Source organism: Pistacia vera, unplaced genomic scaffold (assembly GCF_008641045.1).
Source record: "Pistacia vera cultivar Batoury unplaced genomic scaffold, PisVer_v2 Contig188, whole genome shotgun sequence".
NCBI lineage: Eukaryota > Viridiplantae > Streptophyta > Magnoliopsida > Sapindales > Anacardiaceae > Pistacia > Pistacia vera.
Window position 1 is genome coordinate 1,146,048 of NW_022195981.1, and position 15,495 is coordinate 1,161,542.

A 15,495-nucleotide genomic window follows, 5' to 3' on the forward strand; every position below is an offset into this window, starting at 1 on the left:
TTTTGACAGTCAAAACTCCAGCTATAACTTCCATATACAGACTATCTTATGACATCTACAGAGATCAACTAGAATCCTGAAAGCACTTGAACCCAATAACACTAATGCAAATGCCAACTTGCAAAGGGTTATTTTTATGATATCCGCCTCTTCATGCTTCCTAAGAGCTTATTTTAATTCAATATAATCTTCTTCACAATCTCCTATGATTCCCTTCATGGATCTCTTAACATTATATTATACTTTATATTAAAACTAAGATCTAGGTGCTCAATCTAACCGCACTTTCTTCATTTCTTTATGGACTTATATTAAGCTTTCTAATAAAAGCAAACACCACCTTCTCTTTCAATTGTCTTCCTATGCATGAACCAACTATATATATATACCCTCATAATCTCAAACCCTTCTTCACAAACAAACTCCTTTTCAATTCTAAGCTTAGAGAAACCAAACCCTTCTCTCGAAATTCGATTCTGAAACCTATATAAATCTCACGAGAAATTCAACCAGTTGGACTAGCTGATACCTAGAAGTTATATTATAGATCACAACAATGGTTGCTCATCCTCCTCAGTATCTTTCTTCACTTTCTTGTGAACTAAGAATCATAAAAGCCAAAAACATTGAGTTCAATAAGTCCATCAGCAAAGGTGGACTCTTTGTTAGATACTATCTCTCTGCAGGCAACAACAAGAGAATTCAACTAAACACAAAAGAGATCTCACCAAGCTCTGGTAATCTCATCTGGAATGAGTCCTTCTCATTGGAGTGTTTAGGAAGTGAAGACTCCATCTCCAACTTGAAGCAACAAAGTGTAGTTTTTGAGCTGAGGTGGAGAAGGACAACCCCATCATTTCTTGGGAAAAAATGCAAGTCACAACTCTTGGGAAGAGCTGAAATTTCATGGGAAAAAGTCCTTGAATCACCAAAAATGGAGATAGAAAACTGGGTTGTGATGCCTTCAAAGCAAAGTAATAATACTAGGGTTTATAACGAAGATGTTAAGCCTCCTTCTGTGCAAGTAGCCATGAAAGTTGAAGTTCCAACGCTGGTGGAGATGAAAAGAAATGAGAGGTTGAAGAAGAGAGGTCATCATGAAGAGTGTGGATGTGGTGATGGTGGGGCATTTCATTGTGTAGATTATGAATTATTTGCTCTAGTGGGTGCTTTGGAAGCACTTTAATTAATTAGCTAAGCACTAAGTTAGATTATGGTTGGTGTTGATTCGTTATTAGCAACTTTTTTAGTTTGTTATCTATGAGAGTAGTGTATAGAAGGTGACTAAGATGAAACTTCTTTGTGTTGGCAATTTTGTAGTGAATTAATCATATGATAATTAAGTCAATTAAGTTGTATTTTCATCCATAATATCAGCTGTTAAATCACTTGGTTTTAAAAGAGCTTAAACGACTCATTTACAGTATCAAAATATTTTAAAGTAAAAAACCTACTCATAAACTGTAAACGGTTCATATTTTTCTAAAGTTTACTGTTTGAGATAATCAGAAACAGACCACATGAGTAGTAACACAAAAAATATACCTGAGAATTGACTAATTTCATGCTATGGAGATAGAACCACACAGAGAAGGCTAATTAGGATGCATTTTCAGTTGAAAATTGAAACAGCTAGAACAAAGAAACACTTACTTTAACCAAGCTGGTGGAGGCCAGGAAAGGTTTAAATAGCCTGGAAATTCTGAGAGAGGCCCAACTCGATCATATTTTTAAAGTATTTTGTCCTGGGTAACAGTCAAAAGACATTGGAAATGCATAATAAACCCCCTTTACATCTCGGAAACTCTTTAACCAATAGCCAGCAAATCACTTTAAACCTTAATAATCATAAACAAATGATTATTCAACTCTACCCAGCAATGCGAACAACCACAGCAAACATTAAGCTCTGACGCAGCATCAGTTCCAACTTGAGTAACAACCAGATTCAGACTTCACAGTTACAGCACAACCAAAGGAAAGCAGAACATAAAACTTATGAGTATGATAAATAATATCCTTAAAAGCCCCAGGGCACTCAAGTTTTATGTCTATATCACACTACTTATTGTCAACATTTTTTTTAAGCTTACGCAGGTCTCAATTAATTCCCCGGGGTCTTGAAGTTGACAGCCGAGTAAATTTTCTCAGTGGTCACTCTTATTAATAATCTATATAAATCAAATTCAAAACCTCTTGAATAATATGTCCAAGAGTTCTAGTTGACTGTTAGCCAAGTGGTGGTTTTCTTGTCAACATTTCTCCACATCCCATACACTATATAACACACATGAGTTGTCAGTTCAGTGACAGGAAAAATAACTGTGTATGAAACATACTTGAAATACACATGCCACAAGAGCACATATATATATATATGCGCACATAGAAAATCATGCCATCAGTAAACAAAGAAGTAGATTGATTTTGTCACTTAGTCTTATTATAGTTGTTGATGCTTGATTTTGATACCAACGACTTGCATGTGTAAAGTGTTAAGAGAATCTTAGAAATTACACGTGATGAATTCATAAGATTTAAATATGGTGCTAAGATTATATATGTTTACAGAAAATATAAATAAAAGATTGCCAAAAGAAGTTTTTAAAGTGGTTCGGATGCTTAAAACGAATCCTACATCTACTGTTATTTTGCTATTCTCTGGCTATTTCTATGATATTGCTCGTAAGACATACAAAGATAGATAAAAACTTTATTTACAGAGAAAGATAATAAAGCTCAAATCTATGTCTAGCTTTTATCTGCTCAGCCTCCTTTTTTCATGAAGAAATGTGCTCATTTATACACCTTTGAGGTCAATATAATAAGTGTTTTGCAAATTACCTTGACACATGGAAAACTCTCATCTATCCATCTCTTAAAATGAGATAGGGTTGGTATAAATATATTTGAGGCGGTATGAGTTTGGCAATTAGTATATTTTGTCTTTTAGACACTTGTTAAGTTGACATCAGCGTGATTTTGTAGTCACAAAAATAGTAATCAAATGACAGCTTCAATTTTCAATTTTCATAGCATAATTAATATGGTAGATCATCACATCGGAAATAATCGTTTAACACGGAAGCTAGAGAACCTTGGCTGATTCAGTTGGAACAGTCCCACCGCCATGAACACATACATATTTAGCCTGCAAATATACAAAGATATATGAAATTTTGCAACCAATACATCACTGAAAGCAAAAATTCATTACATACCAATAAGACATTAAGAAAAAAATGAAAAGAAGAGAAAACTATGCCATATATAACACCTGTTACATATTAACTTCAGAAATTACACTACATAACATGAGAAGGAATATTTAGAGGACAATGACCTGGAGAAATCTTAGTTCTGATAAATCTGCAACAGGTGCATCTTCACTTCCATAACTGCACAGTAAATGTAAAATTAAAGAAGACAAATACCCACCTAGAAGTAACAAAAATTCTTATGTTCTTAAGCTTCAACCTAATGCCACATGTTTCTAGCTTAACTGTTGATGGAACATTTAAAATAAAAACCATACCCAACACTGTGAGGGGTCTCAAGATTGATCCCACATATGTTGTGGAATTTAACTTTGGGAGGAACCTTCGCATGCAGCAAAATCTTGCGTGTTTCAGAATCTCCATATTGAAAGGTAGAGGAATAGCCGTTCCATAATCTACCTGAAACCATCAAATACATGCATATTAATATAATCAAGCCATATAAAGTACATAACCTAATACTCTTACCAAAGGTCAGGGTTAAATTTGCTAATTAGGAGCAAGATTTTTCAACTATATGTTCTGTTTAGAAAAAGAAAATACATTTTCTATTTATGAAGAATTCTGGTTTTGTTTTGGTCATATTTTTATGACAGAAATAAAATTTTTAGATAATTTCTCAGTGTAAATCTGATTTGATTTGGTTTGCAGCCGCAAAGTTAAAGAGATAATGATGCATTAATGAACAGTGTTGAATAGTGCCGATGATGTCAGAATGTGACGAATTTTGGCATGGCACTCCGAAACGGTCAAATAAGTTAGGCTTGTGGCAATTATGAGTTTTGTCATTTTTTAGCCTTTCGGAATCGTTTAGATGGGTTTTTAGGCGTTTTTTATGTTTTGCAGGTGTGTTTACAAACTTCTAGAGTTTTTTGGATTTATTTAAACTTTTTGTATGTTTTGGGACCTTTTGTGATAATTGTTTAATGTTCTTTTTCTTGGTTTTTTTTTTTTATTGTTTAATGTTCTTTTTCTTGGTTTTTTTTACTAAGGCAAACTATAAAAAGGCTGTTATAGCCGTAATAAGACAGTTTTTTATGATTATTTTTATCAAATAAAAGTTTAAGAACTTTTTGTGGTTGCTTATTCAATCCAGTATCCGAACTTGATACATTCGGTGGTGGTTTTTCGTATCAATTGTTCATCTTATTATTTTGGCATTAGATAAATTTTTGAATTGTCTTACCAGAAGATTGTTCAATTCAATCAAGCTTATAAAGCAATCGGATTACGCAAAATTGAGGATGGTTGAATAATCTGTAATATGCAAGTAAAGCTTATTTTGTTAACAGAAAAATGCTATTAAATAATTAATTTTCATAATGTAAACAAATTAAATATAAATTTGCTATTTTATAAAGAATTTGGTCCATACTCTTTTTTTATAGGAAAAAATAGATCCTTAATAAAAATTTGGTCCATACTCTTCTTCTTCTTCATCCCCCCTCCTCCAATCCTCCTCCCGTCTTTATCTTCTTCATCTCCCCTTGCCATACTTTACTTGTTAAGTTGTTTTCAAAATAAACTTTAAGAAAAAAAATTCAAAAACAGACCCTTAATAACCCAGGTAAAAAGAAAAGAGAAATATATAAACTCTTCATTCTCTCGATCTATCCCTTTCATTTCAACTTCATCAGCCGCAATAACCCATCAACAAAATTAAACAAATCTCTTTACAACTTCGTCAACTACGGATTAATCAACAAAATAAACAACTTAGATCTTCATCAACAAATTCAACAGAAACATGACCCAATTTTTTTTTACCAGAATACAAAAACAACAAAAAAAATTACACAAAGAGGGTGGGTGTTGCTTGATTGAGAGGGATTATATCATTAAAATTTTAGATCCAATCTATTATTAACATTTATTTTGACTTTTATTAATTTGGATTGATTTGAGTTTTTCCTTGTTAGGATTCCGATTTTAATTATTTCTTGGATATGAGGGTGTTTTAAAATATAGTAAATGAGAGTCTTAACCCGTAACTGTTAAAAAAATGAAACAACATTAATATAAGGATGGGAATGTGGAATTTATGAAATCAAGGGTGGAAACTTGTCGTTTACTCTTTTTATTATTATTAAATTCCGTTTTTTTAGTACGCCAAGTGGAGATAATTTTGATATTAACATCCATTTCTTTGATTTATTTATGCTGATACTGAATTCATGAATGACTTTGTTGGGAAACATTAGGCTTGTTTTATGAATCAGGAATGTGTTAAGTGTATTTCTATATTGGATGCATAGGGTTACATGTAACCCCTAAACTCTTCAACACCTCTAAATTTTTTGCTTTTTGTTGGTCTTTTTATAGTATGCGCATGTGTTAAGTGTATTTCTATATTGGATGTCTAGGGTTATATGCAATAGCGGATCCAGAAATTTCTATTAGGGTGGGCTAAAATAAAAACTAATTGTACATTAATATTTTTGTTAGGGTAGGTCAAAATCTAGCCATTATACATATTAGTATTTAAAAAAAAAAAAAAAAAATTGAGAGCCCACCCAAAACTAGGCTGGATCCGCCCCTGGTTATATAAAACCTCTAAACCTTAACTCCTAACCCCAAACCCCAATCTTGAAATATCAATTATTAAATTACTTAGATTTTAAAGAGAACTTAAAACAATCCATTAACAGTATCAAAAAATTAAGTAAAAAATTTTGTTTATTTTATAGCCCTATACATATTGGTTTTGTTATAGTACAACATTGTAGCAATATATTACATCAACGTAAAAATTATAAACTTATAACGTGAAATTTACAACGTCAAGTGTTAACACAAATCTCTCTAGGCCTGTGTTAAGTTTTATTCACTTGTGGTTTACAACTATACAGAACTCTTTCAACTTGCATTAAATTCGATGGTTAACTATATATCAACTTTATAATGCAAGGCCATGTTGAGGGATGACAAAACTGATGGAGGAATAATAATAATATTTATACTTGTATGTAACCACCCCTGCATGGTCAGGTGGGGATATAAACTCTTAGGTGTATTATTCAAGAGATTTTGAATTCGATTCCCTTCAGTTGCTAATAGAGTTGGCCATTGGAAGGTTTACTCGGTCTTTGACTTCAGGGTCTCGAGGGATTAGTCAAGGTGCACATAAGCTGACCATGACACCCCTAGTCACCCAATATTATACTTGTATTTTTTATTCCAGTTACCTTAAATACAAGAAGATGAATTAAGTGATATAATTTGTGGAAACACTAAACAGTTCTCAATAGTCTTAGTTTAATACAAAAAAGTAAATGAAGTACTGACATTAAAATGATAGAAGTATATAGAAGATAAACATGATCAAGGTGTATAGCACAATCAAGAAATGATATACGTATACATCCACAAGATTTTCCAGGTGGGCATGCAATTGATTGGGCAAAACCACTCTTTTTGACAGTCAAAACTCCAGCTATAACTTCCATATACAGATTTTCTTATCACATCTACAGAGATCAACTAGAATCCTGAAAGCACTTGAACCCAATAACACTAATGCAAATGCCTACTTGCAAAGGGTTATTTTTATGATATCCGCCTCTTCATGCTTCCTAAGAGCTTATTTTACTTCAATATAATCTTCTTCACAATCTCCTATGATTCCCTTCATGGATCTCTTAACATTATATTATACTTTATATTAAAACTATGATCTAGGTGCTCAATCTAACCGCACTTTCTTCATTTCTTTATGGACTTATATTAAGCTTTCTAATAAAAGCAAACACCACCTTCTCTTTCAATTGTCTTCCTATGCATGAACCAACTATATATATATACCCTCATAATCTCAAACCCTTCTTCACAAACAAACTCCTTTTCAATTCTAAGCTTAGAGAAACCAAACCCTTCTCTCGAAATTCGATTCTGAAACCTATATAAATCTCACGAGAAATTCAACCAGTTGGACTAGCTGATACCTAGAAGTTATATTCTAGATCACAACAATGGTTGCTCATCCTCCTCAGTATCTTTCTTCACTTTCTTGTGAACTAAGAATCATAAAAGCCAAAAACATTGAGTTCAATAAGTCCATCAGCAAAGGTGGACTCTTTGTTAGATACTATCTCTCTGCAGGCAACAACAAGAGAATTCAACTAAACACAAAAGAGATCTCACCAAGCTCTGGTAATCTCATCTGGAATGAGTCCTTCTCATTGGAGTGTTTAGGAAGTGAAGACTCCATCTCCAACTTGAAGCAACAAAGTGTAGTTTTTGAGCTGAGGTGGAGAAGGACAACCCCATCATTTCTTGGGAAAAAATGCAAGTCACAACTCTTGGGAAGAGCTGAAATTTCATGGGAAAAAGTCCTTGAATCACCAAAAATGGAGATAGAAAACTGGGTTGTGATGCCTTCAAAGCAAAGTAATAATACTAGGGTTTATAACGAAGATGTTAAGCCTCCTTCTGTGCAAGTAGCCATGAAAGTTGAAGTTCCAAAGCTGGTGGAGATGAAAAGAAATGAGAGGTTGAAGAAGAGAGGTCATCATGAAGAGTGTGGATGTGGAGATGGTGGGGCATTTCATTGTGTAGATTATGAATTATTTGCTCTAGTGGGTGCTTTGGAAGCACTTTAATTAATTAGCTAAGCACTAAGTTAGATTATGGTTGGTGTTGATTCATTATTAGCAACTTTTTTAGTTTGTTATCTATGAGAGTAGTGTATATATAGAAGGTGACTAAGATGAAACTTCTTTGTGTTGGCAATTTTGTAGTGAATTAATCATATGATAATTAAGTCAATTAAGTTGTATATTCATCCATAGTATCAGCTGTTAAATCACATGGTTTTAAAAGAGCTTAAACGACTCATTTACAGTATCAAAATATTTTAAAGTGAAAAACAGACTCATAAACAGTAAACGGTTCATATTTTTCTAAAGTTTACTGTTTGAGATAATCAGAAACAGACCACATGAGTAATAATACAAAAAATATACTTGAGAATTGACTAATTTCATGCTATGGAGATAGAACCACACAGAGAAGGCTAATTAAGATGCATTTCAGTTGAAAATTGAAACAGCTAGAACAAAGAAACACTTACTTTAACCAAGCTGGTGGAGGCCAGGAAAGGTTTAAATAGCCTGGAAATTCTGAGAGAGGCCCAAGTCGATCATATTTTTAAAGTATTGTGTCCTGGGTAACAGTCAAAAGACATAGGAAATGCATAATAAACCCCCTTTACATTTCGGAAACTCTTTAACCAATAGCCAGCAAATCAGTTAAACCTTAATAATCACAAACAAATGATTATTCAACTCTACCCAGCAATGCGAACAATCTTCCGCAGCAAACATTAAGCTCTGACGCAGCATCAGTTCCAACTTGAGTAACAACCAGAGATTCAGACTTCATAGTTACAGCACAACCAAAGAAGAGTAGAACATAAAACTTATGATTATGATAAATAATATCCTCAAAAGCCCCAGGGCACTCAAGTTTTATGTCTATATCACACTACTTCTTGTCAACATTTTTTTTAAGCTTACGCACATCTCAACTAATTCCCCGGAGTCTTAAAGTTGACAATCGAGTAAATTCCCTCAATGGCCACTCTTATTAACAATCTAGATAAATCAAATTCAAAACCTCTTAAATAATACACCTAAGAGTTCTAGTTGATTGTTAGCCAACCAGTCAACATTTCTCCACATTCCCAGTTCTGATACACTATATAACACAGATGAGTTGTCAGTTCAGTGACAGGAAAAATAACTGTGTATGAAACACGCTTGAAAGTACACATGCCACAAGAGCACATATATATATGCGCACATAGAAAATCATGCCATCAGTAAACAAAGAAGCACCTTGATTTTGCCACTTAATCTTATTATAGTTGTTGGTACTTGATTTTGACTCCAACGACTCACACGTGTAAAGTGCTAAGAGAATCTTAGAAATTACACGTGATGGATTCATGAGATTTAAATATAGTGCTGAGATTATATATGTTTGCAAAAAACATAAATAAAAGATTGGCAAAAGAGGTTTTTAAAGTGGTTCGGATGCTTAAAACGGATCTTACATCTACTGTTATTTTGCTATTCTCTAACTATTTCTATGATATTGCCCGTAAGACATACAAAGATAGAGAAAAACTTTGTTTACAGAGAAAGATAATAAAACTCAAATCTACGTCTAACTCTCATCTGCTCAGGCCCCTTTTCATGAAGAGAGGTGTCTATTTATACACCTTTGAGGTCAATGTAATGAATGTTTTGCAAGTTGCCACAACACATGGAGAGCTCTCATCTGTCCATCTCTTAAAAGGAGATAGGGTTGGTATAAATATATTTGAGGTAGTATGGGCTTAACAGCTAGTACACTTTATCTTTTAGACACTTGTTGAGCTGACATCAACGTAATTGTCTAGTCACAACAATATTAATCAAATGACAGCTTCAGTTTTTAATTTTCATAGCATAATTAATATGGTTGATCATCACATCGGAAATAATCGTTTAACACGGAAGCTAGAGAACCTTGGCTGATTCAGTTGGAACAGTCCCACCGCCATCAACACATACATATTTAGCCTGCAAATATACAAAGGTATATGAAATTTTGCAACCAATACATCACTAAAAGCAAAAATTCATTACATACCGATAAGACATTAAGATAAAAATGAAAAGAGGAGAAAACTATGCCATATATAACACCTGTTACATATTAACTTCAGAAATTACACTACATAACATGAGAAGGAATATTTAGAGGACAATGACCTGGAGAAATCTTAGTTCTGATAAATCTGCAACAGGTGCATCTTCACTTCCATAACTGCACAGTAAATGTAAAATCAAAGAAGACAAATACCCGCCTAGAAATAGCAAAAATTCTTTAAGTTCTTAAGCTTCAACCTAATGCTACATGTTTCTAGCTTAACTGTTGATGGAACATTTAAAATAAAAACCATACCCAACACTGTGAGGTGTCTCAAGATTGATCCCACATATGTTGTGGAATTTAACTTTGGGAGGAACCTTCGCATGCAGCAAAATCTTGCATGTTTCAGAATCTCCATGTTGAAAGGTAGAGGAATAGCCGTTCCATAATCTACCTGAAGCCATCAAATACATGCATATTAATATAATCAAGCCATATAAAGTACATAACCTAATCCTCTTACCAAGGGTTAGGGTTAAATTTGCTAATTAGGAACAAGATTTTTCAACTATATGTTCTATTTAGAAAAAGAAAATACATTTTCTATTTATGAAGAACTCTAGTTTTGTTTTGGGCATCTTTTTATGACAGAAATAAAATTTTTAAATAAGTTCCCAGTGTAGATCTGATTTGATTTGGTTTGCAGCCACAAAGTTAAGAGATAATGATGCATTAATGAACAGTGTCATATAAACAGTGATAAATAGTGAACAGTGTTAATAGTGTCGACGATGTTAGAATGCGACGAATTTTGGTGTGGCACTCCGAAACGGTCAAATAAGTTAGGCTTGTGGCAATCATGAGTTTTGGGCATCTTTTTATGACAGAAATAAAATGTTTAGAGAATTTCTCAGTGTAAATCTGATTTGATTTGGTTTGCAGCCACAAAGTTAAGGGATAATGTTAATGATGCATTAATGAACAGTATCATATAAACAGTGATGAATAGTGCTGACGATGTCAGAATGCGATGAATTTTGGCGTGGCACTCCGAAACGATCAAATAAGTTAGGCTTGTGGCAATCATGAGTTTTGCCATTTTTTAGCTTTCGGAATCGTTTAAATGGGTTTTTAGGCTTTTTTTTTATGTTTGCAGGTGTGTTTGCAAACTTCTAGAGTTTTTTGGATTTATCTGCAACTTTTTGTATGTTTTGGGACCTTTTGGTGATAATTGTTTAATGTTCTTTTTCTTTGATTTTTTTTTATTAGGGCAAACTATAAAAAGGCTGTTATAGCCGTAATAAGGCAGTTTTTTTATGATTATTTTCATTAAATAAAAGTTTAAGAACCTTTTGTGGTTGCTTATTCAATCCAGTATCTGAACTTGATACATTCAGTGGTGGTTTTTCGTATCAATTGTTTCTTGATTGTTCAGTCATCTTATTATTTCGGTATCAGATAAATTTTTGAATTGTCTTACCAGAAGATTGTTCAATTCAATCAAGCTTATAAAGCAATTGGATTATGCAAAATTGAGGATGGTTGAGTAATCTGTAATATGCAAGTAAAGCTGATTCTGTCAATAGAAAAATGCTATTAAAAGTATTAATTTTTATAGATGTAAACAAATTAAATATAAATTTGCTATTTTATAAAGAATTTGGTTAGTGATGGCAATGGGCTTCGCAGGGACCGGGTACCCCTTGGCCCAGGCCCAAGTCCGACCTGATGGCCCAGGCCCAAGCCCGGCCCGAGCTCGCCATAGGTATGATAGGCAAAGTCCAGGCCCAGTCCGACGGGCTTTTTATGGCCACAGGCCCGGCGCAAGCCCCCATTTTTTTATAATGTCAATTATTTTTATATTTTTAATTTTAGAAACAGTTTTTAAACATTAATTTATTTTTGAATACTTACCAAATATATGAATAACATTCGACAAAGTGCATTCATCCATTTTTAAAGTATAACATAACCATAAGAGCAACAAGCAAATTGAGACAGTAAAATCTGAACAAATACAAAACAATAAAATCTATCACAAATTTCTAAGTTGTTGTCTCCTTAAGTTTTGCAAGCTCCAGTCGGGTAAGTCCACCTCTCCTTAAGTTTTGCAAGCTCCAGTCGGGGAACATGTGACAGCATTTTGATGTACTACCATCAGAATCTTACCAACCTCTACATTATAAAAAAAAACCACCCCTAGTCAAATTCAATTACTCAACTCATTCAATCTGTCCACTCACTATTTTTATGCAACATATGAAAGTCAACTACAATACTCCTTCAAGCTCAGTTATTACTAATAACATAAGTTGGATGATTAAGACAAAAACAAAAAACAAAAAAAAACTAATAGGATAAGATAAAATTATATTTTAATAGCAATATTTTAAATCTAATTCAAGGGTTCAAGGAAATTTAATAAAAGAAGAAGAAGAGAATCTCACTTTTATAAGACCACTAGTCTTGTCGAGTTCGTATTTCACTTTACTCCCCTTGCCAATCTCTACCACCTGCAACAGAGATTTACATTATGATATGGAAGCACGAATTATTTTTGGAGAAAAATCAGCCTATCACTGACAAGAACAACTTTATATGAAACAACTCCAAAGCTAAGAATCAACATTCAGCAAGCTACTTCAAGTGAAAATTTGGGATATCTGGCTTTTGGTTGTGGACTGGTGGGAATAGGATTAGCCTGATGTTTTTATTAAGAGTATGTAAGTTTGTTTTTTGGGACTTATAATTGCTTGCAAGAACTTTGTTGAGTATTTTAACTCCTCTCTCTCTCTCTCTCTCCCCTTGTATGCTTCGTTTGTTTGTTTTGATGCGTGTGATAAGTCTAGTAAAAAGTAAAAACCAAGTGCTGATCTACGAAAGGTTAGGAACCAACAAAAAGGTTTGGGACCACTGAAGCTCACATAAAATATTCTAGTAAAAATGTTCTCTAGAAACGAACAACAAATTAACAGAACAGAACAACCGGAGGGATAACGAATTAACTATAACAAGATTGAAACTCTTATAACCATAAACCTTTTCTCCACATCTGATGGAAACTGCAATTTCAAAAACAGAACTGCATTAACAGTCCCGAGCTTCCATTGCAGTACACCCAACTCTGCACAGACTGCAACTTTGCTGGAAACTGCAAAAGAAAAGCTACAGACTCCTGAAATTAAATTAACCCAAAACCCCATTAAAACAAGTCTTAAGGGAGTCCATCTCCATACAGTCAAAAAAAATGAAAACGCTCCCACATAAACAACCAGAACATCTCAAAAAATCAACCTTTCAACATCTTTTTATCCCAAGCAAAACATTCATTCATTCAATTTCTTCCACTCCAGAACCCAAAAGATTCAGAACTTCAAAAATAAAAAACCATCTCAAAAACGAAACCCACAGATTTTCGATGACAAATGAAAAGCACCAAAAAAAAAAAAAAAGAGTCAAGAGTCTTACTTATCTAAGCAGGCGGTGGCGACGGAGATGCAGATTGCAGAATTGCAAATGGAGAGAGATATATGTTAGGAAGGGCAGCAGGTGGGGAGAGTTTAGGGAATGGGATGAGAAAGAGGTTAGGGTTTGGGAAAAATGGATATATATACTTAGGATAATACTGTAATTAAATATATAGTATAAGGGTAAATTAGTAAAATTGACACTAAAATTTTCGGGCTGGGCCGAGACTGAAGATATACCCATACCCAGCCCGTACCTGTGGTCGGGCCTTGAAATCAAGCCCAGGCCCAGGCCCAAGCCCAAGCCCGTCACTTACGGGTAAAGCCCGGCCTTTTCGGGTCAGGTATCCAAAAATCTTGGGCCCATAGCCATCTCTAAATTTGGTCCATACTCTTTTTTTATAGGAAAAAATTGGAGAAGCTGAGAAGTTTTTAAATTTCTGCTTTCAGTAAAGCTTAGTGTTTTTCCATTCAACAATACTATGTTGATTTCATAAGCATTTTTAATAGGAATATATTTATAGTTATATACCATATCAATGTCTTCTTGTTGTTTATAATTCAGCGGATTTTTTTTTTTTTTTTTTTTTTGTTGGAATTTCAAGAGGCAGGGATAGGAAAGAATGAGAGGTTTTGTACCGTACAGAGTTTCTGATGTAAGATTTCAGGTAAGGAATTATGGGCATTCGAGAGCTTTAGTATTTTTTATTAGAGTAAACGACATGCTCCCACCTAAGGTTTAACGAAATGACAAGTTCCCATCCTTGGTTTTATAAATTCCAAATTCCCATCCTCCTAAATTAACATAGTTAACGACGGTTGAATTCGAGAAGGTGCTATTACCAAACTGCCCCCATCTTCTTTTTCTTCATCTCCCCTCATCACTATTACCAAACTGCCCTCCCATCTTCTTCTTCTTCATCCCCCCTCCTCCAACTCTCCTCCCATCTTTATCTCCTTCATCTGCCCCTGCCATACTTTATTTGTTAAATTGTTTTCTTAATAGACTCCAAGAAAAAAAAAAAAAAAAATACAAAAACAGATCCTTAATAACCCAAGTACAAGTAAAGAGAAATATATAAACTCTTCATTCTCTGGATCTACCCCTTTCATTAGACCCAATAACTACTCGGTTCTCACCCATCAACAAAATTAAACAAATCTCTTTACAACTTCATCAACTCCATGTTAAACTAACTTCATCAACTGTGGATTAATCAACAAAATAAACAACTTAGATCTTCATCAACAAATTCAACAGAGACATGACCCAAATTTTTTTTTTTTTTACCAGAATACAAAAACAACAAAAAATTACACAAAGAGGGCGGGTGCTGCTTGATTGAGAGGGATTATATCATTAAAATTTTAGATCCAATCTATTATTAACATGTATTTTGACTTTTATTAATTTGGATTGATGTGAGGTTTTCGTTGTTAGGATTCGATTTTAATTAGTTCTTGGATATGAGGGTGTTTTAAAATATAGTAAATGACAGTCTTAGCCCGTAACTGTTAAAAAAATGAAACAGCTTTAATTTAAGGATGAGAATGTGGAATTTATGAAACCAGGGGTGGGAACTTGTCGTTTACTTTTTTATTATTATTAAATTCGTTTTTTTTAGTACCATATGCCAAGTGGAGATAATTTTGATATTAACTTCCATTTTTGAGTATTTATGCTGATACTGAATTCATGAATGACTATTTGGGAAACATTAGGCTTGTTTAGAATAGGATGTGTTAAGTGCATTTCTATATTGGATGCTAGGGTTATATGTAACCCCTAAACTCTTCAACACCTCTAAATATTTTGCTTTTTGTTGGTCTTTTTGTAGTATGCGCATGCCTAAATGTATTCTATATTGGATGGATAGGGTTACATGTAACCTCTAAACTCTCAATCCCTCATATTTTGCTTTTTTGTGGTTTATAGTATACGCATGTGTTAAGTGTATTTCTATATGGAGTCTAGGTTATATGCAGTCGCAGATCCATAAATTTTTGTTAGGGTGGGCCGAAAAAAAAAATGATTGTACATATATTTTTTATCATTAATATTTTTGTTAGGGTGGGGCAAAATCTAGAAATTATACATATTGTATTTAAAAAAA

The 15,495-nt window shown here is 33.6% G+C and overlaps 2 protein-coding genes and 1 long non-coding RNA gene across 3 annotated transcripts; 2 read left to right on the top strand and 1 right to left on the bottom strand.

The window, feature by feature from the left end:
• Nucleotides 1–556: 556 nt before the first annotated feature.
• Nucleotides 557–1,186, top strand: LOC116126995. Its single transcript, XM_031412660.1, has one exon. The coding sequence runs from the start codon at nucleotides 557–559 to the stop codon at nucleotides 1,184–1,186; it is 630 nt and encodes a 209-aa protein (XP_031268520.1).
• A 6,060-nt stretch (nucleotides 1,187–7,246) lies between these two features.
• On the top strand, nucleotides 7,247–7,876 carry LOC116126996. Its single transcript, XM_031412661.1, has one exon. The coding sequence runs from the start codon at nucleotides 7,247–7,249 to the stop codon at nucleotides 7,874–7,876; it is 630 nt and encodes a 209-aa protein (XP_031268521.1).
• A 1,877-nt stretch (nucleotides 7,877–9,753) lies between these two features.
• LOC116126938 lies at nucleotides 9,754–10,314 on the bottom strand. The gene is made up of 3 exons (XR_004127561.1): nucleotides 10,227–10,314; nucleotides 10,034–10,088; nucleotides 9,754–9,841 (listed from the first exon to the last, which is right to left on the bottom strand). It is a non-coding gene; the product is annotated as an uncharacterized LOC116126938 (long non-coding RNA).
• Between the last annotated feature and the right edge of the window lie 5,181 nt (nucleotides 10,315–15,495).

Coding starts and splice junctions, on each gene's coding strand:
- LOC116126996 (XM_031412661.1), top strand. CDS start 7,247: ATGGTTGCTCATCCTCCTCAGTATCTTTCTTCACTTTCTTGTGAACTA.
- LOC116126995 (XM_031412660.1), top strand. CDS start 557: ATGGTTGCTCATCCTCCTCAGTATCTTTCTTCACTTTCTTGTGAACTA.